Source organism: Arvicanthis niloticus, chromosome 27, assembly GCF_011762505.2.
Source record: "Arvicanthis niloticus isolate mArvNil1 chromosome 27, mArvNil1.pat.X, whole genome shotgun sequence".
NCBI classification, from domain to species: Eukaryota; Metazoa; Chordata; class Mammalia; order Rodentia; family Muridae; genus Arvicanthis; species Arvicanthis niloticus.
Genome location: NC_133435.1, coordinates 15,187,713 through 15,214,704, shown reverse-complemented (window position 1 = coordinate 15,214,704; position 26,992 = coordinate 15,187,713). Strand labels below are relative to the sequence as shown.

General features: G+C 43.3%; 1 protein-coding gene across 3 annotated transcripts in view; it reads right to left on the bottom strand.

Annotated features, from left to right (window-relative positions):
• Window positions 1-26,992, bottom strand: part of Rora (RAR related orphan receptor A) — a 726,948-nt gene that overhangs the window by 88,022 nt on the left and 611,934 nt on the right. Inside the window, exon 1 of one of the 3 annotated variants that reach the window (XM_076926175.1) lies at window positions 13,408-13,431. The exons of 1 other annotated variant lie outside the window; for it this stretch is intronic. In XM_076926175.1, the coding sequence (XP_076782290.1) occupies window positions 13,408-13,411 (4 nt within the window). In that variant the 5' untranslated portion in view covers window positions 13,412-13,431. Of the gene's footprint in view, window positions 1-11,832; window positions 12,060-13,407; window positions 13,432-26,992 lie in introns of those variants that run through there. One more of the 3 variants, XM_076926174.1, reaches the window with a different exon arrangement.

Sequence of the window (26,992 nt, the reverse complement as noted above, 5' to 3'; positions counted from 1 at the left end):
AAACATCCAGAGAACTCTCTTGAGCCATCTTAGTAGTCAAAAGGAAGAGTTTGGTCAGTATTTCCCCTAAGCAACCATTTGAAAAGACACAGAGGAGGCCGCCCGCAGCAGCAGCAGCAGCAGAGGCAGACCTAGAGGCTGCCAAAAGTTTGAACCGTCTTAACTCATTGTAACAACTTTGTTTCTCTGCAATGGTGGAATCAGGAAACTTCTGCAGGACAGAAGCCTCTCTTTCCCCTTAAATTTCTATCCAGCCAGAAACAGGCAGCTTGCTCAGTCTTTAAAGACACTGTTGAGGATACAACTCTAATTTCATATGCTGACTCCCATCAGATTTTCTTTTCAAACTTTGTTTTAATCATGTCTGAAAATGTCAAATATCATCACCTCACCCCCACCCCTACTTACATCACACTATATGGTTTTCTAACAGACCCTTCTCCTTCTGATCAATATTGTAATAAAATTCAAGTTCTTAGGGACTCCAGGCCTGAGACAAAGTAGGGACAGATCCTCATGCTTCCTTCTGTTTTTGTTTGTTGTTTTGTTTTGTTTTTTTAAGCGGGTGGCACAGGAGGCACACAGTTTCTGCCTGCTAACCACTGCAAACACATTGGGAGACACTACATCTCTTAGGGCTTTGGGGCTTTAGTGTGCAGTGGGGAATACAATCACTGTGGAATACAGTGGTTAAGGCTGTTTGATGGTTTTCATTTTTTCAGCTAATTCCCCACCCCTGGGTTTCAACTCAACCATCAAAAATGGAAAAGGCTTTGGGCTAGAACTTGATAAAGCAGGGCTATATTTTGCCAGAACTAAGTCTGGGCATATTTGTTAATATTAATGAAAGCCTTCTTGTTTTAAAATGTATTTAAATAGATGGCATTAGCAATTACCTCTTTCTACCTTAGAATTTTCACTTCCAAAATGAGCTGGTTAGCCAACTGAAGTATCTTAAGCAATTATAGCTGGGGACAGGGAGTAAAGAAGTCAGCAGGATTCTGTGTGCCTTTTGTACATCTTGAAGGAGACCCAAGCCCACCTTTCAACTGTAACAGAAACATTTTTATAGAAACATGAGCTCTGGAAAAGCCCTTGACAGCTGTCAATCACAACCTTCTAATTTTACAAACAGGGAAAGAACGCAAGTGAAAAAACCTGCCAGTTACCATGTAACAGATCTGGACTAGAACCCATGTCTTCATCTTCTGCTTCCCTTCACACGTTGGGGCTTTCCACTCCTCAACACCGTGTGGCAACACTGGGGACCAGATGACTCATGCATAAAATAAAGGTGTTGAACTGAAGCGATTTCTCAATCGGAATCATCTATGCAGCTTACAATTTACCAGCACTTGCAATCCACCAATGCCATCGGACCAAGATCACCAGAATCTCAAATAGAACGCACACACCCAAACAGATACATACCCAAACAGATACATACAAATACCCATATATTGTTTCAATTTTTATTTTTAAGCATGTGTCTGTGTGAATATGTGCACATGAGTATAGGAGGCCAGAAGAGGGTGTTGGATCTCCTGGAGCTGGAGTTACAGGTGGTTGTGACTGGCCCCGCATAAGTGCCTAGAATAAAATTCAGGTCCTCACTAAGAGCAGTAAGAATTCTTAAATGCTCCAGTTCTCTAATCCCTAAGAGCCTTGAAAGCTCCATCCAGTCTAATATACTGACAACACAGGGTGCTGAGAGACCAGATAGCCTCTGACCTCCCTTCTTGGCCTCTTGCAGGGCATTTAGCAAGGGTTGAGGAAACCCTGAGATCGAGCACCCTCCTGCTCATCCACCCAGCCAATTATATTTCTGTCAGACTGGCTGTGCTGCTGCAGTTACCTATATGAAGGCAGCTGGCATGTTTACACAAACATCACCCACCACAGCACACGCTCAGCAAGGACACAGACTCCATATGTCATGGTCACCACTGTCCGCACAGCCCACAGCATTGGAACTGCCACAAGCAATGGGGGTATATTACACAACTGCTTCCCAGGGCCAGAGTCGGCTGGAGTGTTGTCTGCCTCCACACTACTCAGAGTCCAACTTTACTGGTGTTTCCAGATGAGAACTCACTCTACACAAAAGGCAGGGTGTCTGGTTATTGGAATCAGAGACAGGGTGTCTGGTCATTTGGAGTAGGAGGTAGGGTGTCTAGTCATTTGGAGTTGGCTCCTTGAACCCCACTCCCCCAGCTTGGCTACTGCAGACACACTTGGAAGATGCTTACGCCTGAAAAAGGCCCTTTTGTTCATGGGAAGTAACTAGGAAGAGCTTAAGGGTTAGGGAATCTTTACTTTGTTGCTGAAAATAAAAAAGAAAGAAAGAAAGAAAGAAAGAAAGAAATAAAGAAAGAAAGAAAGAAAGAAAGAGAAAAGGTAACACAGGAAAGACATTGCTGTTTCCACTGGAGTTGGCCTGGACTCTGTGGCAGACTCCTCCACCTGCTCTGGCAGATACAGCTCCCACACACAGGGCTGGAACTGACTGAGTCAATATTGCAAACCGAGGCCAGAACTCCAGACAGTGTCATTCAGAAAAAGAAGTACAGAGCTTTGTCAGTAAGCACCTCTATTGGACTACCTAGACTGCCTCAGGACCCTTTCCTGCTTAGGTCATTTAGGGTTAAGAGATCTGGGGGTAACATTCTATCCACTTCCTCCTCCATGCTGGTGTTTAGCAAGGCCACAGAAAACTATTTCAAGTGTGGCTGTTATTGAAGTGATGGCAGAAAATCCCTCACATTGGGTTCCCATCTCTTTCTTTTCAGTGGGCCTCGAGGAAGCGTGTGTTTACTCTAAGGTCATCTGCTGTCCGAGCTTTGCTTTGCTTTCATCCTTAGTTTGGAGGCCAGAGCAGGGCTTTCTAAACTGATCTAACCCTCACGACCAGTAAAAGAACTTTTGCGAATACTAACTCATTGGCTTTGGCCCAGATCTCCAGAAACAGAACTCTACGCAAGATGAATGCCTTCCATGAGATGGCAATGACTGGCTATCTCTAGGAACCACTGAAGGAGTAGAGCAGCCCACTGCCCACCCCAGCACTGACAGCTTAGTACACAAGGGTGTAACACATTGAGGCCCAAGGATGCCTGTCTACATCAGAAACACCCAGGATGCTGATTAAATCCGCCCTCTGGGCCCCACCCAACACTGACTCCACCAGGCCTTCTCTAGGTGGGACTCAGTAATCCACCTGTTACAGACTCCAGTTAGGAAGGAGCTTTACTCCAGGGTTCAGGAACCAGTTCTCGGATCATTTGCAAAGATAAGTTATAGTTAACTCTTTGATTACTTGAAATCAAACCATGTTCACACATAAATGTAAGAGTTGGCCTTAACCAATTAATGTTTTGTGGGATTGGATAGTTTTGTCTGTTGCCAAGTAAAGTGTCTTTGTTTTCAAATAGTGTGTACCTCTGAGAAACTACAAACTCACAAGCCCAAAACCCTCAGCACACTCCTCTCTGGTTAACTGTAGCTGCCAGCATCTTGGTATTTTTTTTTAAAAAAAATGCTGACTCATCACCCGAGACACCTGATTGACAGGAAGAGCTTGAATCTGACTATCACAGCATAGAAGTGGCACCAGAATGGTCCAGCAGACAGGAAATGCTTAAGCATTGTCCGAAATAAATATTTATGTTTGCACTGTATTCTGTAGAAATCAGAACTGAGAAATGAAGATAACAATCTGTGACAAAACAAAAAAAGAAATAGAAAGAAAGAAAAGAAATACAAACAGCATGCGGATCACACTTCTGGGTGGTGCACTTTGAAAAAAAAAAAAAAAAAGCGATTTGCTTCAATAGCTGATTTCAGCCTAACCACAAGTCCTCACTTCTTAACCTCACTTCTTAACCTTATTTCTAAGATCAAAGGGCCAAAGCAGCAGTTTCTCTGCCCCCAACTCCAACCCTTCTTTGTTGTTGTTTTTGCCTTGTTTTCAGGAAAAGTTCCAGTTGCCTCTTTTGAGCAGCAGAATCACCCTCTTTTAAAGTCCCAGCAGTATCGTTCATCTTGGTTACCTCTGCTATTACAGCTTGGCTCCCAAACTTCAAGCCAATAAAACATCTCACCGTACCTTGTGTTCTTACACATCTGGAGTGTGTCCCCTTGCCCCTAAAGGGCATTTCAGTGGGAATTTTCAGGACTTTCCTCTGTGGAGGAGCCACAGAGGAAAGACTGTTTCATGGTTGATACATCAGGCCAAGCCAAATTCAAAGCTCACTAAAGGGCCTAACTATTATTCAAATGAGTTCTGTTCTCTGATTGGATACTGAAAGCTCTTATGTGTGTTGTTATTTCACTTGTCTGTCTGTTTTTTGAGCCCTGTCTTTTGTTTTACAGGCTGGCCTCAACTTTCCTACATAGCTGACTGAGGATAACCTTCAGTTCCTACCTCACCAGTGGTGGCATTAGTAGAGTGCACTGCCATGCCTGCTTTATGCAGAACCGGGGCTTGAACACAGCCTTCTAAATGCTAGGTAAGCCCTCTACCAACTAAGCAGACACCCTAGCCTGTTTCCAGTAGTTTAACCTGCAAACTCTCTCAAGCTCAATTACCTCCTATCATATATACTTTATTTTCTCCACAACCTAAAAATTTGGGTGAATTAAACCATCTGAGTCTCCATAAACCAAGGAGCTAAACAGTTTCTGCATATATATTTATTATTCTGATGCCAAAAAGATCATCAGTGGTTCTAATTATTGATTTCACACACACCCCTGCGTGTGTATGTGTGTTTGAAAATGAAAAATGCTAGATTTCACTGCCTTTGAGGTTTTTTTGTTTTGTTTTAAGAAAAGTCAAGGACGAAGAATAGAACTGAAGTTAAAACTTTTACAACAAAACAAGGATTTTTATATAGGTCTAACTGCTCATGAACCAATTGCCACTCAAATTTAGTATAGACAACAGGGTGCTACAAACAAGCTTTAATAGAACTTAAGTTTCTTATAAATGACCCTTCCTTTCTTCCAAGAAAACATTAGAGATTTGTTATCTAATAAGTCATGTCTAATAACTGCGCAAGATAATAAATTACACTTTTCAAACTGGTGAAGCATGCCCCACAGCCATGGAGAAAATATTCACAACCTTTGACCTTTTCCACTAGCCTGATGGGAATTTCATTGGTGCTGGCATGACTTTTGCTTGTCATGAGCCAGTATCCACTAGAGGGCAGCCTTATCTCAGATGTGATACTGCTTTGTTTTTTTTTAAAAAAAAAAAAGCTTATAAGCACTTGTAATGTTCCTATAATTATTTTTGTGACTATAAATTTTTTCCTGGATAGTTCAAATAATCAACATATGTCAAATAAAGTACCCATAAACACTTAAGACCCCCACTTCCACAAATTACGATTACCACCAGGATTGATCCCCAATTGAGTTATAGTGCCTTCTTTATGTACCTTAATATGTTTGAAATCAAGTTTTTTTTTTCTTTTGTTGTTGTTAACCAATCTCCATGTTAAACACCAAGGCATCCATATCATATTGGGCAGCTGGACCTCACTTTTTGCATCAAAATGTCAAGTGTTTCTAGAAAACTGAAGTCCGTTTTTCATTTGCAGAAGAAACTGACCAAGATTGTAAGATGGCTGAACGGTGAACTTTGAGTGAGATGGGAGGCAGAGGGACAACAGAGCTTAGAGGGATGTGTGTGTGTGTGTGTGTGTGTGTGTGTGTGTACTTGTTTTCAAATAGCAGACTTCAGTTTGAAAGATGGATTACACGTGTCCCATACAGCACTGGAAGGTGGCCTCAGAACCAGAGGATTACAAGAACTAAGCAGATACGTCTGCTTGAAATGGAACAATCTTTCTAATTCCACTGGAGATAATGAGCTCCCATCACAGGAGGTGTTTCAAGCATAACATGACATTCACGTCACAGGAATGTTGTGGAGAACACCCACTTGCTGATGGGACATATAATCTGAGTGACTTGAAGTTTCATTTCTTCTTCCCGAGCCTCAGAAATAACAGCACACCTCAATCCAGGACCTGGAGAGGTTAAGTGCCAAAACAGCAGAAAGCGAGCTTCTGCAACTCTTTAAGAAAACTTCTATTTCTGCTGATGTGAAAGACACCAAGCTTCTCAACAGTATGTACGGATGCCCCTTAGCTATCAACACAACCATGCTGACAAGCATTTGACCACATGAAATGTATTAAAATAAAAAGACACACTTGTAACCCCCCTCCTTTGCCTAAAGATAAATAGGGCAGGCAGGCAGGCAGGCAGGCAGGCAGGCAGGCAGGCAGGCAGGCAGGCAGGCAGGCAGACAAATATTTGACTGAACTGTCAAAACGATGACTCCTTGCAAAGGTCGGCTGCACTTCATGACGCTATTCTATATTATTTAGGAAAGTCAAGCTTGGTTCTCTCCCAGATCTTAATACCAAGCAGCCTTAATGAAAATCATGAAGAGCAATGGGAAGCAAATAAGAATAACCCCATTTGTACCAAATTGATTTTATTAAAGAGTAATTTAAAGATATTAGGCTCAGCAAAGCATTACATAATTGAATCTATTTTCCCCCCATATAAACGGCAGACTTATCATTTACGCTAACTAGAGGCAAAGTTATGTACAGGGCATTTTTATGGGCATTTTTTACAGCTTCCTTCACGGGGTGACAGGAAGATGGTGGGACTCAGTTGCTGGTCCAAGCTCTACAGGGTGTCAGCCAAAAGAAATTAGTTATGGCACATGATCTATGTAGCTGCTTCTTCTTCAACTCAAGTGCATGGGATCATTGGATGACACAAACAGGAGTGTGCACTAGACAGGGGCTGCACACAGATTGATATCCTGCCCCTATTGGCTTGGGAAATGCCTAGTCAACCTCAGATAAAAGTCAGAAACCAAGAAAAGAAAAGTACTGTCCGGAGTCAACTTGGCCTTGCATTGTATAGCCATGAGAGAAAAGAGTTAAGTTATACTATCTCATAACTCAACAGGGGCTAATGTTTCACTTAAAAAAAAATCTAGAAACAAAATATTTCAAGTGCCTTCCTCTCCCTTCACCCTCATATTGCCCATCAGCTAATGTGAGGTCTTATTTAGACTCTGTAGCACTGAACGTTTATGGGAAAAGCCTGTTCTGTCATGTCATCCACACACTACTGATGGTTACAGAGAGCTCAGGTGCTGAATCTCTCTGTCCACCAGTCCAAAGGGCAGAACACATGGAAGGATTCTCAGGAGTGGTTAGATGGGGGGTTAGATGTCTGTCGTTTCTCAAAGGGTCAGAGAGTAGACATGGGAACAGTATCAAACATCAGTTCAAACTTGATTTGACAGGTGAATGCTTAAACATTTACTTTAAATCAGGAAAAATATAAAATGAGCATAGCTGATGGCTCAGTGTGTCTGGAGATTATGGTTTTTAACGATCAAATGTGAAACATACAGATTAAAGCAGCTTTGATTTTTTTTCTGCAGTAAACACTGAGCATGTAGAAAACAAAACAAAAAAAAAATCCATCTTTCTTGTTTCTTTTGGTGCTAAGCAAAGAGGAGATGAACATATGACACTAACCCTCCATCAGCCAAGCTACACCCAGGCCTCACAAACACCACCATTATAAAGTATTCCCAAACAACAAATTCCATACAAGAAACTTTATTCATGGTGAAATTTTTAGAAAGACCCATCCATTCATCCACCCATCCATCCATCCATCCATCCATCCATCCATCCATCCATCCTCCATCTACAAAGTTAACTTTTGTCCAAATAAATGGCCCTTTCTAAATATTATCTTCTTGGGCGCCAAAGAGTAAGTTACAAAGCCGATAGCTGCTCCCCCAGAGGTCTGGCAATGGTGTGTTTGCTGCCCTGGCCCATTGGTTTTCTCATCTCCATGGCTGGAAGGGAAAATGGGAGGAAGGGGTCTAGAGAACTGTGAATCTATTTACAGATATGGCTACTGAACATAAAGAAGAATCAGGACTTAAATTGCAGAGTATATATTTGCTTAGATATCATATTGTTTTCTACCTGGCTAATGTTTACAGCCGAGCACTCAGCTCGGCTGATGGCAAAGCACCTGACAGAAGCGTACTTTTGTCGTGCATGTCCTATGACACAATTGAAAAAACATAGCATTGAGAGGCTGCCTATGAAAACTACACTTAAAAGCCATCCCGCAGACCAGCACGGCTCTCTTTACATCCATCCAAATTCAGTCCTTCTGTCTTTAATTATCTTTAATGTTTATTTATTATGTCTTTATGCATGTGGACATGCGCAGACCATGGCACACATGGGGAGGTCAGAGGCCAACTTGTGGGAGTCAGTTCTTTCCTACCACTCTGTGGGTTCCAGGGACAGAACTCAGGTCCTCAGACTTGGCAGCAAGCGCCCTTACTCTCTCAGGCCTGGGACCATCTGCCTTTCAAAGAACTGAGTCCTCAACAAACAAACAAAACCAAACACTCTTGGCTCCACACTGGCGGTCATCTGAGTTTTCGCTTTTCAACATTCAGCCTTCACTTTCTCCCAGTCTGATCCACCAGGTCCCCTAAATGGGACACAAATCCCTGCCTGGTAAAATGAGACTAGGAACTGAATCCAATTTTCACATGGTAAAAACAAAAGCCAAATTCTTCCAGACTGTTGAGGTTAGGTGTAACACCAAAGTCCAATGCACAGAGGATTTCCAAAGTCTCCAGGTGCCTTGGCATCTGTGTGACAGACTGGAGGAAAGATCCACGACAGGATGGAGGCTCCCCACCTGAGCTTACAGCCTTCCAAGTCTCTCTACACAAACAGAGGCTGCAGAGCCATACAATACCAACAGACCCAGCTCCAAGCCTTCTAACACTCAGCTGCCACCCGCAGCGCTTGGCTCCTGTGAAGAACAGACCAAGTGCCCGTTGCCTCCATCATCCCTTCTCCTTCCCTGTGCCTATGGAGCAATCTAAGTGGCAGTGAGAATCTGTTGTTCAGCAAGCAAACAAACACTGAAGGTTCAGAGAAGAGCTGCTCAAACTCAAGGTTACTGCTTCCTAAGCATCGAACCACTTGACGCCTAAACTAATTTGACAACTGACACAGAGAAAGGATTTTCTTCTTTGGTGAGTTCAAAAAGGCCCGATTTAATGATGTTTAAAAAACATCATTAAATCGGGCAACAAAGAGGATACCTCTCTTTTTATAGTGGCTTGTTCTCTCCTCCTCTGTTCACAGGCATCTACACATCAGAAAGCTATACTATGAAGAAGAACCTTTCCGTTTTGCATGAAGAATCTAATTATGTAAACTCTTGCATATGGAACCAATTTAACTATTAAAACCAAGAGGCAGCAGGGAAGTATTTAATATGATTCCAGGCCAGTTTTTTTTTTTTCTCCCTTAAATCTGATATGGAAACATTTACGGCATTCCTTGCTTTTCCCACAAACTGTTTTTCTAAATTTTGCACCAAAGCAAGACAATCTTATTAAGACAAAAGACGTAAGACGCTGGGACTGGAATATTCTAATTCTCACCCCACAACATCTCTAAGCTTTGGGTTTTAAAGAAAACTGCACTGCTAGGTCTTATAGACATTCTTTTCCCTTTCTTCATGGCAATACTATCAATCTAGGAATCTATTATTTTACAGCAACCAGAGGAAACTCCCAAGCAGTGTGTGTGTGTGTGTGTGTGTGTGTGTGTGTGTGTGTGTGTGTGTTGGGGGTGTTTGGGGGGAATACGGACAACCTGGGGAGGGGGTTATCACAAGGCAAGTTTGGTTAGAGTTCACTACACTAAACCTATAAAAGCCAAAAGCCAACTTACTAAAACAAAAAAACAAAAAAACCCCATCAGCCTCAAATAACATCATCAAAAGACAGTTCCTTAATGTTTGAGAGGTTTACTGTTCAGTAGGAGGAAAGGGCAATTAAAAAGAAGTCTCTCTCAGCTTCTCACCTTTCTCCCAATCAACACAAATGGTAAACACAACGGATAAAGACCATTGGCAGCACTTCCCAAACAGCAAATTCTATTTTTTAAAATTTAAGGAGGTGATGAGGGAACGAAATAGAACTGGCTTCGCGGCTTCTGCAGTCAGTTTTCACTTAACAGGTTTAATGAAAAGAATGACCAAGATTCTCTTTTGGGGAGGGGAAACCGATTTCTTTTACATAATAAGGAACCTCAACACCTTTCCTTCCCCAATACTTAACACATTTAAGACCACGGGAAGCTCTTTCCTCTTGTGTTATACCAGTCACATATTATAAAAGTGATTCAACCTCACTTTCCGCAAGTGGTAGGGGAAAGGCACCAAATTTGCCGTGGGCGCATCCTACAGAAAGATTTCATCGCACGCAGCCAGTTCATCTCAGCGTCCTGAATGCTTCGACCTGTTAATAATTAATAAAAGATGCCACCCAATCTCAAGTGAAAAACACGGTGATCTGAAAGTAAAGCCGGCGCAGATACGATACCGGTGTCCTTCATCCCGAATTGCAACAACAAAATAATCCTAAACCTAACAAACGTTTAACGAGCACCCGGCGGACGCGCTGGAGGGCAACCCCCACCCCCACCCCCCGAAAGACCTTCAGGGTGCTCACAATTGTTGCCCCCGAGAGAAGCGGTTACTGTGTCACAGACAGATGGAGCTTTAAATCCCCAAGCCGGGCGACTGGGCCTGCACACTGCTTGGGCAGATTATCCGCCGGGAGGACCCAGCAGGCGCACGATCGCGCCGAGAGCTGCGGGCTGAGTCTTTCCAGGGCCATCTGCAAAGGTCGAAACGCCTGTCTCGGTTTCTCCCTGCGGCACAAGCAACTTCCTGAGCACCTCCAAACTTTATCTCCATCACAAACTTCCCTGACTTGCCTGGGCTTCTTCCCGCCTCACTTTGGGACACCTGAAGCCAGCCTTCCCTGCAAACCACTTTCCCCCTTACTGCCCCCAGCTCAATACAACAGATCAAGGAGGAGGCCCAGAGTGCGGAGGCTTGGCCACGGCTAACCTGTGCCCGTAGGCCCTCGCCGCGGTCTAACCTCGGCTTCTCCTCGCCAATCCCATGGGCTGATCCTGTCTTCTCCCTACATCCATGCACAAACCTAAGTGTCTAGCTGGAGCGCGCGGCGGCCGGGGAACGCGGCCGAGGGCATCTTGGCACCTTTGGGGCGCGGGGCTGACTCCGGCCCGCGCGCTTTCGGAGGTGGCAGCGTCCGAGGGACGCAGCTCTGAGTTGCCACACTTCCCTAACCCGCTGGCTACTCAGGCGCTCCTGCGCTCCGAGCTGCAGAGGGTGGGGTGGCCGTACGGAGCTCGGACGCCAGGCCTGGAACGCTAACCAGTCCTGGGGATGACACCACTAGCGTTCGCATGCAGGGCTCGGCCTGGCCGCCGCTCCTCCCCCCACATAGGCCAGAGTTGTCCCGGGGTGCGGGCCCTGGGGACCCAGTGTGGACGTCCCCAGCTTCCTCCCAGTTGCCAGATCCTCCCTATAGCGTTCCAAGCGCTGCGACTCTCAGGCAAACTTTCTTTGGGGAGCCCCGCTGGGTGTCAAGCGCACCCAGACGAGTGACAGCGGCTAAGAAGACGCCGGAGGGGCGATCGGGCCCTAGAGTGTAGCTCCACAGACCCGAGGCAGGCCGAACCCTCCTCCGGGCTCCGGAGGCTACACTGCAGTGGCCTCGGAGGCCCCGTTGGGTTCCAGTGGCTGCCCCCAGGCTGTACGTGAGCTCGGGCAGGCGCGCCCACCCCTCCCCCTGCGCGCCCTCCTCCCCGCCCCCCGGAGTCGTCAGTCCACCCGAGTCCCCGCGGGCCACCCGGAGCTCACCTTTCATCGCTGCGATCACAAAATACATCCTTTACACCGCGGTGCGGAGAGCGCAGGGAGAGCCGACCGTCCGACCCCGGAGCCCCCTCTTGCCGCCGCCGCCCGAGCCACAGCAGCAGCTGCCGCAGCTGCCCGCCCGCCGAGAGCCATCCCGAGCCATAAGAGGCTCCATGTGACCGGCTGACATCACGGCCGCCGCTCTGTTTACACCGCGCCCCTCCGCTTCCTCCCGGGGCGGGAGCAAGAGGCGGGAGGCGGGTGCGCCTGGGCGCCGCGCTCCGCCCCCGCGGGCAGGTGACCGCGAGCGACCCACCCGGACACAGTGCTGCCACCCTGCGCTCCCGGGGGGGCCGCACCAAAGTCCCTCGCCACCTCCACACTAACCGATCACCTGTGGCGGCCCGGAAGCTCTCTGCAATGCCTCTGACCACTTTCTACATGCCCTCCCCCAAACCCTCGCCACTTCGGCTAGGCACCCCATGCCACTCTCTGCTCAGTCCCGGAACCCTTCTCGGTGACAAAACCACCCACTGGTTAGCCCCCCAAAAGCTTTCGGTCTGAGGAAGCTGCAGTCTCCCTGGTGTCCCACGGCATCCCAGCTCCCAGGCCCAGAACTGACACCAGTTTTGGGAAGGAGCAAGCTCTCCCCTTAAGACTTTTAGGACTCACCCAGCTCACAGCATACAAGGTCGTGGTTCCGGGCTACCCACTCCCGCAGCATCCTGCATTTAAGACCGCCTGTATGTGGAAGACTAGAAAACCAAGTCTGCCTGCTAAATGAGCTCCAGGTGCCAGACAATTTGAGCCACTAGTCCCCAGGCTCATACTATCTAGAGCTCTCAACAGAAAAAAAAAAAACCCATCTACAAGTGGAAAGGGCGCTAGTTTTCTAACCTCAGAGACAAGATATGGCATTTTAAACAGAAGAAACAACAAACAACACCGGTAGCCTTACCATTCACCTTACGACCAAGATTTAATTCCCTCCAATGTTTGAAACTTTTTACTGCATTTACGTAAATCATCGTTTTATTTTTGTCCCCAGATGAGTCTCTTCATGCTGAATTTCAAGACTACTTACCAGGCGTCTGCTTTACTTAAAACGTTGGCAAGCATGCCTACAGTATTGCGCATAATAGGAAAAAAAAAATCTACTAAGCCAAGCTTGCTTACCTAGTGCTGGTCTGAGACAGCCCCCACCCTCCGATGATCAGACAGGAAGGATTCTAGTATTTCTCTTTCCATATAACCAAGCTAGCCTTGACCCTGTATTGTGGCCATAATTTAGAACACATGCAGACATGTAGCCCTGTAACAAAGATCCAGATCTGTCCCTTCTGCCTCCCAACCCCATTTCAAGGAAAAAAGAAAAAGTTTTCCAAACATTTACACAGTGCTGGGACTGGAATGGTCAGAAAACTTCATTGTCTTTTAATTAAACTGTGGCCTTACAAAATGTTTGATTTCAGATACATTCATCCCCAAGTAGGTTTTTTTTTTTCCCTTTAGAATTTTTTGAAATACAACCACAAAAAATAGGAAGAAACAGGATAAGAATCTGAAGCCAAGACCTACCCATGTTAACTCAGCTGTCCAGCCATAGTGAAGTGGACAAGGGTTACAGAGGAAATCAGCCATACCCACTGTAATGTTTACAATTATGAAATTAAATCACACCATGTTCTCATGATGCAACTCCATCTCCCAATGAGGCAACGCCCCATTCTTCAAATTTGGTTCTGGGTTTCCCTTGTGCAAAGAACGTAAAAAGAAGAGTGCCACCAAACTAGCCTACCAGTGGGTTCTGGTAGTGTATTTTTTTTCTTTCCTTTGTATTGTTAAAGAAGGGAAATACAATCACAGAGCACATGTTCATGTGTTCTGAGCAGTGCAAGCTCACCTTGACATATAACTGAGGAGTTACTTTAAAACAGTAGCCTGTTGTAGATAAGAATGCTTTGAAAATAACCAAATCCACTGGCTCCAGCCTGTCCACCAGACATCTGACTCCAAGGTAAACAGTCTCACGTCTGAAGGAATCAGTTATTTCCAGGCCATTTCAAACGAAATCAGTAAGGAGGAACGGCATGCACGGTGACACAGACTCCCACGATTACAGATAGGATGCTCTTTCCTCCTATAGAGAAGTCCTCAGCAGAGATAGAATCTCATCATACTTATTTGAGATATTTACACATTTATCCAGCAAAGACATTTGCAGGATAATGCAATCCTGACCTCGCCCTTTGGAAATGCATGGCTTTCACGTCCTACAACTGATGAGCAGCAGAATTCGAATGTTAAGTTATAATCTTCCTGGGTGGCCAGATGCTATTTGTAATCCATGCCTCTATTACACACCATCAGCTTTTAACCAGGGGAGATAGTTGAACTTCATAGGAACAGCTTCTATGAAACTTTTGAGAACAAAAACAAGAGGCTTTATTTTTAAGTAGGTGATAGAATAAAATTGCCCGTGGAATTATAAGTGTTTGACCAAACAAACCAGCCAGGAGTGAAGGACCACATATCTTCCTTCAAGAAAATCAAATTGGAACCACAAATACATTGCTGTATAAAGGTTCACACATTAAATTAAAACATCCTCATATAGAGTCACAGTGTAATAGTGAAATATTATAAGTATGTAGGAATAATCGGATTTTATTGAATAAACGCAGTGGAGCACCTAACATGGGGGAAATAGTTTTAAGAAACATAGCCTTTGCAGTCTTTTAAACAATCATTCTGAAGGGAAAAAAAAAAAAAAAAACAAATATTGCTTACAAGAAGGAAATTCCACAGGTTAGGAATTCTGTCCTACAAATGGGAGAATGTTACATATGAACTCTCAAACATTTTTATGTTTGCTAATCTCAGCAAAAGGGTCAAAATGAGTTTACAGATGGCCACAGATTCATATGGGATTTCATTGGCTTGACCACACCGAATCTGACACTTAGTAGAAAGTAGAGATACAATGTAGAGACCAGATTTTCCCAGAACACCCCTGAGAAGAGCCTGGTACACTTCTGAGGGGGTCCAGACTGGAGTATGACCAGGAAGTTGGTGTCAATCTCTCTTCCAGAGGTCAAGAAAATGACTTGGGCTTCACTCCACAGGGCCAGTTCAGGAGTCTAAAGACACATGGCTGCCCAAGATGCTGAGATAGCAAAGTGCAAGGACTCAGCCCTAAACAAATCATTCCAATTACTGCCTCTAAGGTTCAAGAAACATGGTGGAAGGAGAGTAGAAAGAATGTGAGTCGTGGAAAAGTGCAGTGAAGTCCTGTTATCTTGACATCAGTCAACATTAACATGAACTCGTAGAGACAGGGCTTTTCGACAGTCAGCCACGGGTGTGAGAGCTCAGAAGAGCCCACCCTTTAATCCCTGGAGGGGGAACCACTGTCTTCAGTTGTATATCCACACTGGTGAACCTGTGGAACTCCAGTAGTCATTCTGACCTTAAGGCCATATGGATGGCCTTGGCCAAACCCAAGGGTTGAAAATGAGAGAAAAAGACAGGAATGTGGGAGATTCGTAGGGAAAGGAAGGGAAGGTGGCTAGATGGGGGAAAGAAGGAGATGAGAGGGGTCAGGGTAAGAGCAGTCAGAATGGGTCACATATGACATCAAGGAACAATTTTAATAAAAAAAAATGATTCTTAGATTTTTGAGATCTGGAATTGTACCACACAGAAGCCTGATCACATGGTATATCACACCCAAACATGCATTTAAGACTTTGGTGGGGGTAAGAGGGTAATAGCATTCCAGTGGGTTGTCCTAACTGTTCAAGATCCCAGAACAAGATGATTTCAACATTTGGCCATGTGTGCGAATAGGAGCATTTTGGTTCTCTCTTTCTCTGGCCCCCTCTCTCCTACAGCTTGATAATTCAATTAATATCCTTTTAACTGAACAGGGAAGAGGTAACCCAAAGGTTAACACAGCCCTATGACCTTGTTTCAGCTCAATCTTTGCCTTCTGAAAGACCAACAGAGCCAGCAAGACTTCACAGAGGGAAGCTACAGAGGAGGGAGGCATCTATTCCCTTACGTAGATCAGAGTCTTGTTTATTAGTGTTAAGAGGAGAGGGGTAAACATTTTAATATGGCTTGTCAGTCTTGCTCACTATTTTAAGACCAAAGTAGAGGACACACACACACACACACACACACACACACACACACACACCAAACCAAAGCAAACAAGGTGATCGCTTTGGTCTCAAGAAGTTTACCAATGAGATGATCTTTGCTCTAAAACCCTACAAAAGTCAGTCATTTCCTTGAATGAGGCTGAAAGTATCTGCAAGGGTCCAGGATCTGGGTGGCGGTGACCACTGTCACTCCTGCGCCTTTTAGTGGAATAGATCATTGAGGTAGGTGGTTTGGCTGGAACCAGGCCATGCTTTATGGACTTTGGGATTTCTGGAGCCAAATATTTCATATGGCTATTAGGAAATTCAGAGAGTTGGCCTGTGTTTTGTAACCATTACAATGAGGAAAAGGTTGAAGTTCACTGGCAGGCACAGATGACCAGCCTCCACAGACTACGTAGGCAACAGGTGCTTCACCATTCACAGACGTGCTAAAGTGGCAAGCAAAGAGAAGCAAGCCGACATTCCATTCGGTTCCTAGCGGTGTCTTCACTACATCTCCAAGGCTGGCGGAATAGGCCACACGTGAAACCTTTGTCTTTCTCTCATACAGAGTAAGGAATTTTGTTGTGAAGTTTGCACACACAGGCCATTGTACTTTATTCTCCATTGTCCATCCTTCTTCTGCTGCTCTCCTTTGGTACCCCTGCCCACCTCTGGCTATTTCCCTTTCTTCCCCTAGGTAGCCCTCATTTAGTCTCCGTCTCTATATGTCTCTCTGTCTCTGTCTCTCTCTTATACAGGGACTACGAATAAACAAAGAACTAAGAATTCTAGGGCCTCGTGTTGCATGCATCCCTAGCCTGTTTCTCTGACACTTCTGAAAAGTCGTTTCATCTCCCAGGACTAATGTCTGTGTCCCATGGACTGAGGGAGCAACATAGACATCAAAGGGCTTTATCACCACAGCCGTTCGTGTTTCCAGACCGCTGCCATCCCTTTCTCTGTGCTGCACTTTTTCTATTCACTTCTCTGAGCAGTCTGCTTCACTTCCTCAACTGCATCCTATGGCAGAACAAGCTTTGGTATCCGATGGAGAAGCTGGGCTCAAAACCAGCCTTCATCCCACTTTCCAGTTGAGTGATATTGAGCAAACCTTTCTTTCATCACAAGTGAGGGAAGGACAGTAGAGACCTACAGGGTCACGAGGCAGATTAACTTAAATAATATAAAGAAAGGTTAGCGCCACAGCACTTAGGGACAGAGCCATCAGCCCCCACTTTACTAATTCCTGTAATTACAGGAATTAGTTGTTCAAGATCTGGTCATTTATTTGTTACTCTTAAAGACATACTTGTGACTGGACTCTTAGAAGTAGAGGCTCTTATCGGAGCCAGCCCATGTCTCTTGCCAATCTGTTCCTGGCATTTTTCTTTGGTTTCCTTTATTCTCTTGGCTAAAAATATTAGCATGTTCAGCAACCTCCTTCTGATGTTTCTTAGTGTATTGTTTCTTCAGAGCAAAACATTGATATCTGTGCTACAGGATGTGTGGAGTAACAGGACACTGGATCTTGGGTGCATTTGTCACTAGCTTCTTACCTTCTTTGCATAAGGGCTTTCTGATGACATATTGGTGGACAGTATCATTCTGACAATATACTTCTTCTCCTCTTCCTTTTCTTTTCCTTTTTTGACCATAACCAGTTGAGAACAGTCAGACTAGCATCCACAACGTACCCTGAACAGACGTGTGCTTCCTCTCTCCAGTTTTTCTTGGTCTATCACAAGCATGCCTGTTACTTACTCAACAGCAGGCACACTCTGCCATGGATTAAGACACCTTGCTTCATGGGAAAACCTTGTTTGCCCCATCACTGAGAAGACCACACAAGCTTTCAACCCTTTATCCAGCACCAGCAGCTATATCTGTGGTCATGCACTTCCCATAGGAAGTATCAAGTCTGAGTTCATCGTCTACATCACTGAGTACATGAGAGCTGGTGGTTGGGAAGGAGGCATTTAGCTTCATCTTGATGTAGCCAAATGCCTAGGAAGTGCCCCTGGAAAGAATGAATCCCTGTATTTTCACAAATACAGAGCCCATACTAACTCAAAACACTGATCCTCAGTAAGAATTTGTTGAAAGGAGATTGGCAAGGTTGAAGCTATGCTTTATGTAAAGTAAGTATCTATTGGGGCTGGAGGGTATAGTGCTTGCCATGCAAGCATCAAGACCTGAGTTTAGATTCCCAGCATCCATGTAAAAAGCTGTGTGCAGCAACATGTAGTTCTAGCACCATGGAGGCAGAAACAGGGCTTGTAGGCTAGTCAGTTTAGCGAAACTGGAAAGCTCCAGGGTCAGTGCAAGACTTTACCTCCATAGAAACCAAAATGGAGGACAATGGAGAAGAACATACTACTTCACCTTCTGGACTTCACATGGACATACCCACATGTGTAAGTGCACCTGTGCACACAAACATATACACATATACACACACAGGAAAACATTAAGTGTTCATTAAGTAACTGCTCCATAGGTAGTAAGGGACACAAAAATTATTTAAAATTAGCTACTGCTTGACCTAAGAGGACCGTGGTCAGGCAAGAATTTCATATTTCTTTTTCTGTGAGAGAGCAAGCTCCCACATAGTGGGTAATGAGTAAAAAGAAAATCTCTTTGCATGTTTATGCTAGGACATAGGGAAGGAGGAAGATCTGGATTTTATAATATGCTTTGAGGAGTTTGTGGTCCAGCAGGAATTCAGATGTGAGTGAGTGTGAGATGCTGTAACATAATGCTTATTTCAAGTGTTCTGGAAATCAAGGGCCATGTTAGTCAAGAATGAGAGAGATGGAAGCCAGAGAGATGGCTGAGTGGTTAAGAGTACTTGTTGCTCTTGCAGAGTTCTCTGGTTCTTTCCCCAACTCACACACAGTGGGTGGGTGGTTCATAACTGCCTATATCTCCTAAGTCCTAAGAGATTCAATGCCCTCCTCTGGCCTCTGAGGGAACTGAATGCACATGAGACACATACAGCCAATCAGTGCGCGCGCGCGCACACACACACACACACACACACACACTAAAAATAAATAGAATAAAATCTAAGGAAAAAAACCAAGAGAGGTTAATGTATACAGAGATAAATTTTTTGAGAAGGGCTTTCTGAAAAAAGGTTCCATCTAGGTTAGACCTTGAAATCCAGTTCAACTCTTAGTAGAAATAGGAATGCAGGGGGTCCGGAATGCTGATAACAGTATACAAAAAAGGCAAAAGGGCATACAGCGCTGATGATTCACAGTCAGAGAGGAGAGAACGTCTAAAAGGTGGGCCCGGAACTCCACCTCTTGCCTTCCCTTCACATGCCTCTCACCAAATTCTTCATACTACAGCCATTTAGTTGGACATGGAGGCACACTCGGTAATCCTAGCACTCAGGAGGTAGAAGATGGAGGATCCAGAATTCAAGGCTATCCTTGACAATACTGTGAGTTCAAGACCAACCTGGGCAACATAAGACCCTATTAAAAACCATGACAAACAAAAATTAAAAAATCAAACTGAATCTATTCAGAGAATTTTTCCCCCCACGGGATGGGGTGAAAAATCAGGGCCTAAGAAAGAAACTGTGCTCAAGACAACAGACATCTTACCTTGCCCGTTTTGTACTCTTATTGCAAAGATTAACGGTTGGTTTGGTAGTCGTAAAGCTAAATTATACTTAGTAAAACACAGAGAGCCCATGAGCTCAGCACCATGGCACACAGAGGAAGAGTAAAATAGAAAGCAGTGTTATTTCACTAAAGCTCAGTAGAGCATTTGAGGATGAATAAGATAAATTGAATGTTACTTGATTCTTGTATCTCATCCATTTCAGCTCTGAAAATTGTAACAGACAGTTCTATTAATACACACGCTTAGTAGAAAGGCTGTATCTTATTTTTAAAAAGCTACGATCATATATAAATACAAAATAATGGAGAAAAGATAAGCAATTTCAGACAGTTTTTCCTATTTTCATCATGCGTGGTGATCAGGACCACAGAATCACATGGGCTTTGCTGGGAAATTCAAGTCCTGAAGTGAGGAAGTTTCCAGGAGCGAATGCTGTCATTATTTTGCTCTCATAGAGAAAATATGTTTCTGTCCAGTCAAGCAGAGTAATCAATTATTCTGCATTATGAAATCCTCATTTTGTATCTATTGACATTTCAGACAGTTGTGCCGCATGTCAATAGTAGTTTGGATGCTCATATCTGAGCCCCACTTACAGCTTGGGACTCATACCACACGGGTTCTACCTGCAGTCTCTTCTCATTCGCAGATGCCATCTAGTATTTATGCCTAAGTCCTGTGCAGTCTAAGTATTTATGCGGGGCAGTGCAAATGTGCCCTGGGCACTAGAGCCAGGACAGAATCCAGTGGGCATTTTTGTCTTAATAAAAATGTTAGTCTTCTATGTTTAATTTGCATTAAAAGATAATCACTGACTTCCTCTTGAATTAAAAATCATTCCTATGTAAGATGAATATAATTAAATTAGGCAATCTAGTCACATCAGAGTGTGGAATCCAATGTATGAACACAATCTTGTGTCTCCGCCAAGCCCCACTAAGATAATTTTATAGAATTGAAATGTCTTTCTCTCTCTCTGTCTCTGTATATGTGTGTGTGCACATACACATATGTATGTGTATGTATATGTGTGTATGTATGTGTACACACAAGCAGTCTAGAGATTGATGATGTTAGGTGTCTTTTTCTATTGCTTTCCACCTTGGTTTTAGAGCCAGGGTCTTTTTAAGGAGTTGGTGCTCACAATTGGCTAGCCTGGGTGGCCAGTTAGTTCCAAGGATCTTCCTGGCTCCAACTCCCTCCCTGGAGCTGGGATTATAAATCAAGACTGAGCCATCCCCACAGCCCTTCAAAGTGACTTTGGATAAAGATTCAATTCCACTACTGTTGCTGCCATTTCCTCTCTCCTGCTGGCTGACCATTTCTGGGATTTCCTGTGTAGCAGACGTTTCTTTCAAAATTCTTTTTATCAAATTACATTCTGGTTTTTCTTTTTGTTTTTCCACAATGCTCCTCTTAGTCATAAGGGAAGTAGGGAACTGAGAAATGAAGTGACATGTCCTGGGATACAAGACCAGGATTTAGGCAAACTCCACATATGGATTCCATGGTAGTCACTCGCTATGCCACGATGCTCAAATGATTTATCATGTGTTTTCCCTGCATCCAGCACTACTTAGCAATTTTACAGTCGTAAACTGACTTGTCCATGAATCAAAAATTACCATTCTTATTCCATCTAGGCACGAGTGCAAGGAATTCTTCTATCACCAGCTCCTGTAATCGAGCAGGGTTAGCATGTGTCATCATGAATTATTGCATAATTTAGTAAATTATTTAATTGCTACTAATGAAGAAACATTCTGTACACAGTTGTAATTACCTTGTTTGGAAACAATGTTGCCATTTGTATATTTAAGGAACACTTGCTACAAATTAACTCTTGAGGGGAGTCTTTTTTTGGTTTTCTATTTTGAAACCTACAACTCTAAATACCAGGATGTTGCATCTAATCCTAAGGAAATTTAAAATTATAAACACCAACAGCAGCACTTCTAAAAGCTTCCAAACCCAACAATGTAGAAAATATTAATTTTATAGTTCATGCTATTCTACAGAAATCATACAAGATAAAGACATTTGCTGGCTTTTGCTTTAGTAAATGGAAACATTGCTATTCTTTCTGTTAGTGCTTTTGCAACATAAGATCATATCTCACCCACCTACTCTAACACATGTTTTTAGGTATATACCATCTTAGGCAGAGTTTTCAGAGTGCTTTGAATAAAATTCTCACCTACATTTATTAAGTGTCTGTAGTATGTGTGTATCACAAGTGCCATTTCTACAAAGTCAAAGTACATGTATAGAGGTAAGGTGTTCTGCCATTGTGAAGTAAAATGTAAATTGTTAAAAATGCCACACTACAGGAAGGACCTGTTGGTGCATCCGAAGATACAGTATTGCAAAATGACTGATATACATTATTGAATTATCTGTAAAGGCTTGGGAGCAACGAGAGTCTCCGTGAGCCAAGCTTGCCCATTATTCCAAAGGTTAGGTACACCTTGTATGGTGAAACTGAGTTTCATCAACTAGATTGGAATAGTGAGTTCATTTACAACATCATCACTCCTTGAAATATAATTGAGTTAATGGAGCAAAGCCATGGTAAACAGGGAAGAATAAAACCATCAGGAACTCTCAAAGCATGTGGTGGGCCTCTCTGGCTTCCAAGGACACGGGAGGCTAAACCACTCTCGTCTGACGGTTGCCCATGGTTAAAGGCAAGACAAGCGGCAGTGTCATATACTCTCTGCTGTCTCTGAGGTCTCAGGGTCAAACTCCCGTTTAACTGGACATAAAAGAGTTCTGTCCTCTGATAGTTTTGTTGTTGTTGTTGGTGGTGTTTTGTTTTTTTTTCTTTCCATTTTTGGAATCACAATCAAATTCACAGATTTCAGTTGTCTCAGAGAGCCAGGAAGTATTCCATCACCACATGAGATTTGGGCGTTGCTAAACAAGAGAAAAAAAAATTTTTTGCATGCTCAGGGGCAACACCACTCAAGTCATCATAGAACATCAAATATCATGAAGAATTTTTTATGCTTCCAGTTATTTTATCAGCTAGAATGAAAGGTGAAGACCAGGGGTATCCCCCCGCCCCATCAAGTAAGAAAAACTGTACTTTGGTTCATCTTTCTGATGGAGTTTTGACAAAGGCATTTAAGGGCATAGCTACCAACTATGATGATGGACTGTCTGTTCCTATATGTGTCTCTGTAGCCAATGTGCCCTATTCAGAATTCTGGAAATGGGAGCTCTATTTTCTTCTGTAGATTTTTTTTTTTCTCCTAAAGAGGGAGGTAGCTCAGCCAGTAAAGTTCTTGTTTTACACATACAAAGACTCCAGTTTAATCTTTAGAATTCACATTTTAAAAGCCAGGTATATAGGTACATCTAATAATCTTAGCCTAAGAGAGGCAGAGGCAGAGATAGGAGGATTCTTGGGGTTCACTGGCCAGTCAGCTTGGTCTAATTGGATATGGGCCAGTGAGAAACTCTCTCTCTCTCTCTCTCTCTCTCTCTCTCTCTCTCTATATATATATATATATATATATATATATATATATATATGTGTGTGTGTGTGTGTATACATACATATATATGTGTATGTATATACATATACATATATATGTATATATATATGAATGAATGAATGAAAGTGGATGGTACTTGAAGAATATAGCCAAGATCCAGGTGCATATGCTACAAGTACATCTATACACACACAATTAAGTGCACACAGGCATACACACATGCATAAATGCATATAAAGGGTCTATTAGTATGAAGTCTTTTGACTCCAGACATTATACACTTGATATTTATCCCACACTGCTTAGTTATAGTGATAAGAGCCCCTCCCCCCGCCCCCCATTACTGAGTAAGGTTGATTATTCCTTCCTCAACAAAAGAGGAGTGTTTGCTACCATTTGGAACCACAGTTAAATCTGCTGTAAACATTTGCATTGTTGTGTGAATGTGCATTTTTACTTCATATGGGTGAATATCTAGTAATAGCAGATCATGCAGAAGGGATACATACATTTAATAGAAGACATGTGTAGTACTTGCCAGAGTGTTTGTGTTCTAGGCAGTAATGTGTGCACTCCAATCGCTCTGTGTGCACACCCACACTTGTAGCTATCTGATGTTTGCCCAGGCATTGTTTCTCTGCTTATTTGTTATAGTTGTGTTTAATGAAGTCAGCAGAAACACTGACTACAGAATCATCTTGCCCAGAGAAAATGTGGGGCTCTCCTTCTGCCAGTCTGTACTCGTTGCATTTTTGCCAACTGGTGAAAACATAACCTCATTCTATTCCTGGTTCTGTTGAATGCCACCCTATTTAATGCATTCCATTGATCCAGTCCATTGAACTCATGGCCGACCGCACCATGAGTCCCGGATTTGTGGCTGAAGGCGGCTTTCTCAAGCACAAGCACACTGCTGGCCTTCCTGCGTTTAGGAGGCCCAGACAGCTTTTTGGAGAGCATAACATTGCCAGTCATTTTAAACAGTGAGGTCATCAACAAAAAGCACAAAGATTAGACAAATGTGGCCTTAAACAGACTTTGGGAAAAGCCCATTTGTTTACAGTCCAAGAGATAAAACAAGAAGTCAGAGCGGTGCCTCAGCTGACCTCAGCCAGGAATGATTGGACAGCCTGTATGGTTGCTTGCTTGTCTGTGCCCGGAAAACCAGGAATGATTTGAGGGGTCATGGATACATGTTAACTCTTGTAAAAATTCATAAATATAAAATCCATCAATAATGAAAATAGAGTATGCTACGTCTCCATCCATCTTTGCCACTCAGTACTCTCAGTTTAAACACTAGTGTCTTTGGAAGGTCATGGAGAAACCCCTAACCTCCATCAGCAAAGTACTGGGCCCCCATTTTCAGTCTGCTCTTTTTGTGAACCTGAATCTTTACCTTCATTTTTTGTTTGTTTTTTAATTTTACCTTGTTTTTTCCCTAATGCCATTTCTTTTTCAAAAATTATCTTGAGTGTGTGTGTGTACACAAGTGTTCTTGTGTGTGCACACACGTGCATGCATGTGTGCATGCATCATCAGAGAACAATATGCTAGAGTCAGTTCTCTCTTTTCACCAGGCCAGTTTCTGGGATTGAACTCAGGCTATCAGGCTTGGTGGCAGATGACTTTATCCACAGAGTCAGCTCCTCAGCCTCACCCACTCTGTTTTTTGGTGATCATTTGTGCTCCTATCTCTAGAGTCAGGGAAAACGCCATTTTAGCCTCCTTGTACCTCCATGATGCCAAGGTGTATCACGGTGCCTGGCATATCCAGTTGCTGGGTAAATATTTGTCAACTAAGTGAATGTCTTGCTGAAGTTGGAACATATGATAGAAAAAGTGCTGGGGTTGGGTAGGAAAATCTGGTTTCCTTCCTGTCCTGATCTTAACACTGACTGGTTGTGGGACTGTAAGCGTCAGTATCCTCATCTATAAAACCGAAATGACATAAGGACCTATCTCTAATAATGGCTTTTGGAAAGACCTGAAAAGTCAGTTAACAATCGCAAACTCTCAGAATCTGGCAAACTGTTGGCTTCTGATCGTTATTGCATTAGGATAATTTATAAGCCAGAGTTAGAAGTCTGTACCAAAGAAACAATGCAAAATATATCACCTGATAGTTCCAACAGTGACCTGATGTGGGCATCCGGGTAAGACCATAAACTGGTATAGTAGATCTAGGAAAGCCTAAGAATTCAGAGAAATTTCCACTGAAAAGTAGATGGTTTCCCAGACACTCTAGTTGTGTGCTATACGCTTAGGATGTCAGACTATACCATCCTGAGAATGACTACTTACGACTGCAGGCTCTGTTAGCCTTCACAATTCAGTACTGGCACCATTTTCTAACAATGTAGCACCAAGATGGTCTGAATTAAAATAAGCTGCTAATTTATTCTACTTCAAAAAGATTTGTTGAATGTTTAAAAGTGATGCTTCAAACACAGAAGTTTGTCCTCTCTGGAAATATGATGTCTTTTTTTCTCTTCCAAGCATTCCTAAAATACATATTTAATTAGCAAACATATCACGATTCTATCTGAAATGGTTTCTGATGCGCTCCTTAAGATTTCAAGGCCATAAAACGTGAACAGTTTCTGTGGAATTGCCTCACACTGCCTGCACGTACCCAAGGCTAATGAAACGGTATTAAGTTTGCGCAGTGGCGGGTCAGAGATGGCATCTGTCACCCAGTGCTTACCACACTCAAAATTTATACCAATGATTGCCTTGTAAAATCACAATCATCAGATACGATTAAGTGACACTCTTTAAGATCATAGGTCTTTAGAAGATTCAAAGCAAGATGAGTCACGGACAACAAAAGGAAGAGCGGCAGGGAGGGAGAGATGCCGACTCCATGCATTTGACCACACAGCCGCAGAGAGCCGTAAAAGTGGCTGTCTACAAACCTCCCATTGCTTCAAACTTACGTTTATATTAACTTTTCTGGAGACCATATTCACCCCCCCCCCCCCCAACTCATAAATTCTCATCAGGAGACAAAGGACAGATCTGAATCAAACCTGGAGTTTCAAACAGCACCTGCTGACAGGCATGCTCCTGGTACGCCCTGCAGAGGGTTGCTTCCAATTGGTTCATGGCTATTTTCAATGCTCCTGGATGAGGCTACTGAATTACTCCGTGAGCAGGAAAATGTTATGCCATCCCTTCTGCAAATTCCTTCCCAGGACACAAAATATTTGGGATCGTTCTAAAAGAATCAAGGATAATTTTAGGGGAAAAAAAAAGAAGAAGAAAAACAAGTTGTTTTTCACTTGAAAGCTTTCGGTTTGAACTGGTGGGAGGAGCCTAAGTAACATAAGGCAGCTGGGTTGTGACTCACAAAACCTTGGAATTCAGGCCAAAGTGAGTATTTCCTGAGAATGAGTCTGATATGTATGCACATCCCTGGTGGGGCCCAGAGGGTATTAAATAAGAGCTGTGGTTGGGGAAGAATGAATGATAGCACGTGTAATAATGACCCATGGATTTTTGCAAGATTCCTATAGGGAAGTTGAAATGCATTGGAATTTGTGTTTGTAAATAACTTCTATTTTCATCTTTTTGCCTTTTTTTTTTTTTTTAATCATTTATACTCAGCGTGGACTTTCTTGATTTTTTTTTTTTTTAAACCGAGGTGTGAAAAACATAGACGTGTTTTCCAGAACATGAAAGACAATTACAGTTCTTAGAAAGCTACCTTGGGATACGGTGTGTGTTGTAATGATAATTTTAATTTTTTTTTTCCAGAGCTCTTTCTTGGAGCAGCATTTGGGTGAGACGCCTGAGGAAGGTTTGGAAGGGAAGTTAAAGGAGTCTGCACTAAACGTCGTCATCAGGATTCGGAGACTGAATCCCAATCCTGTT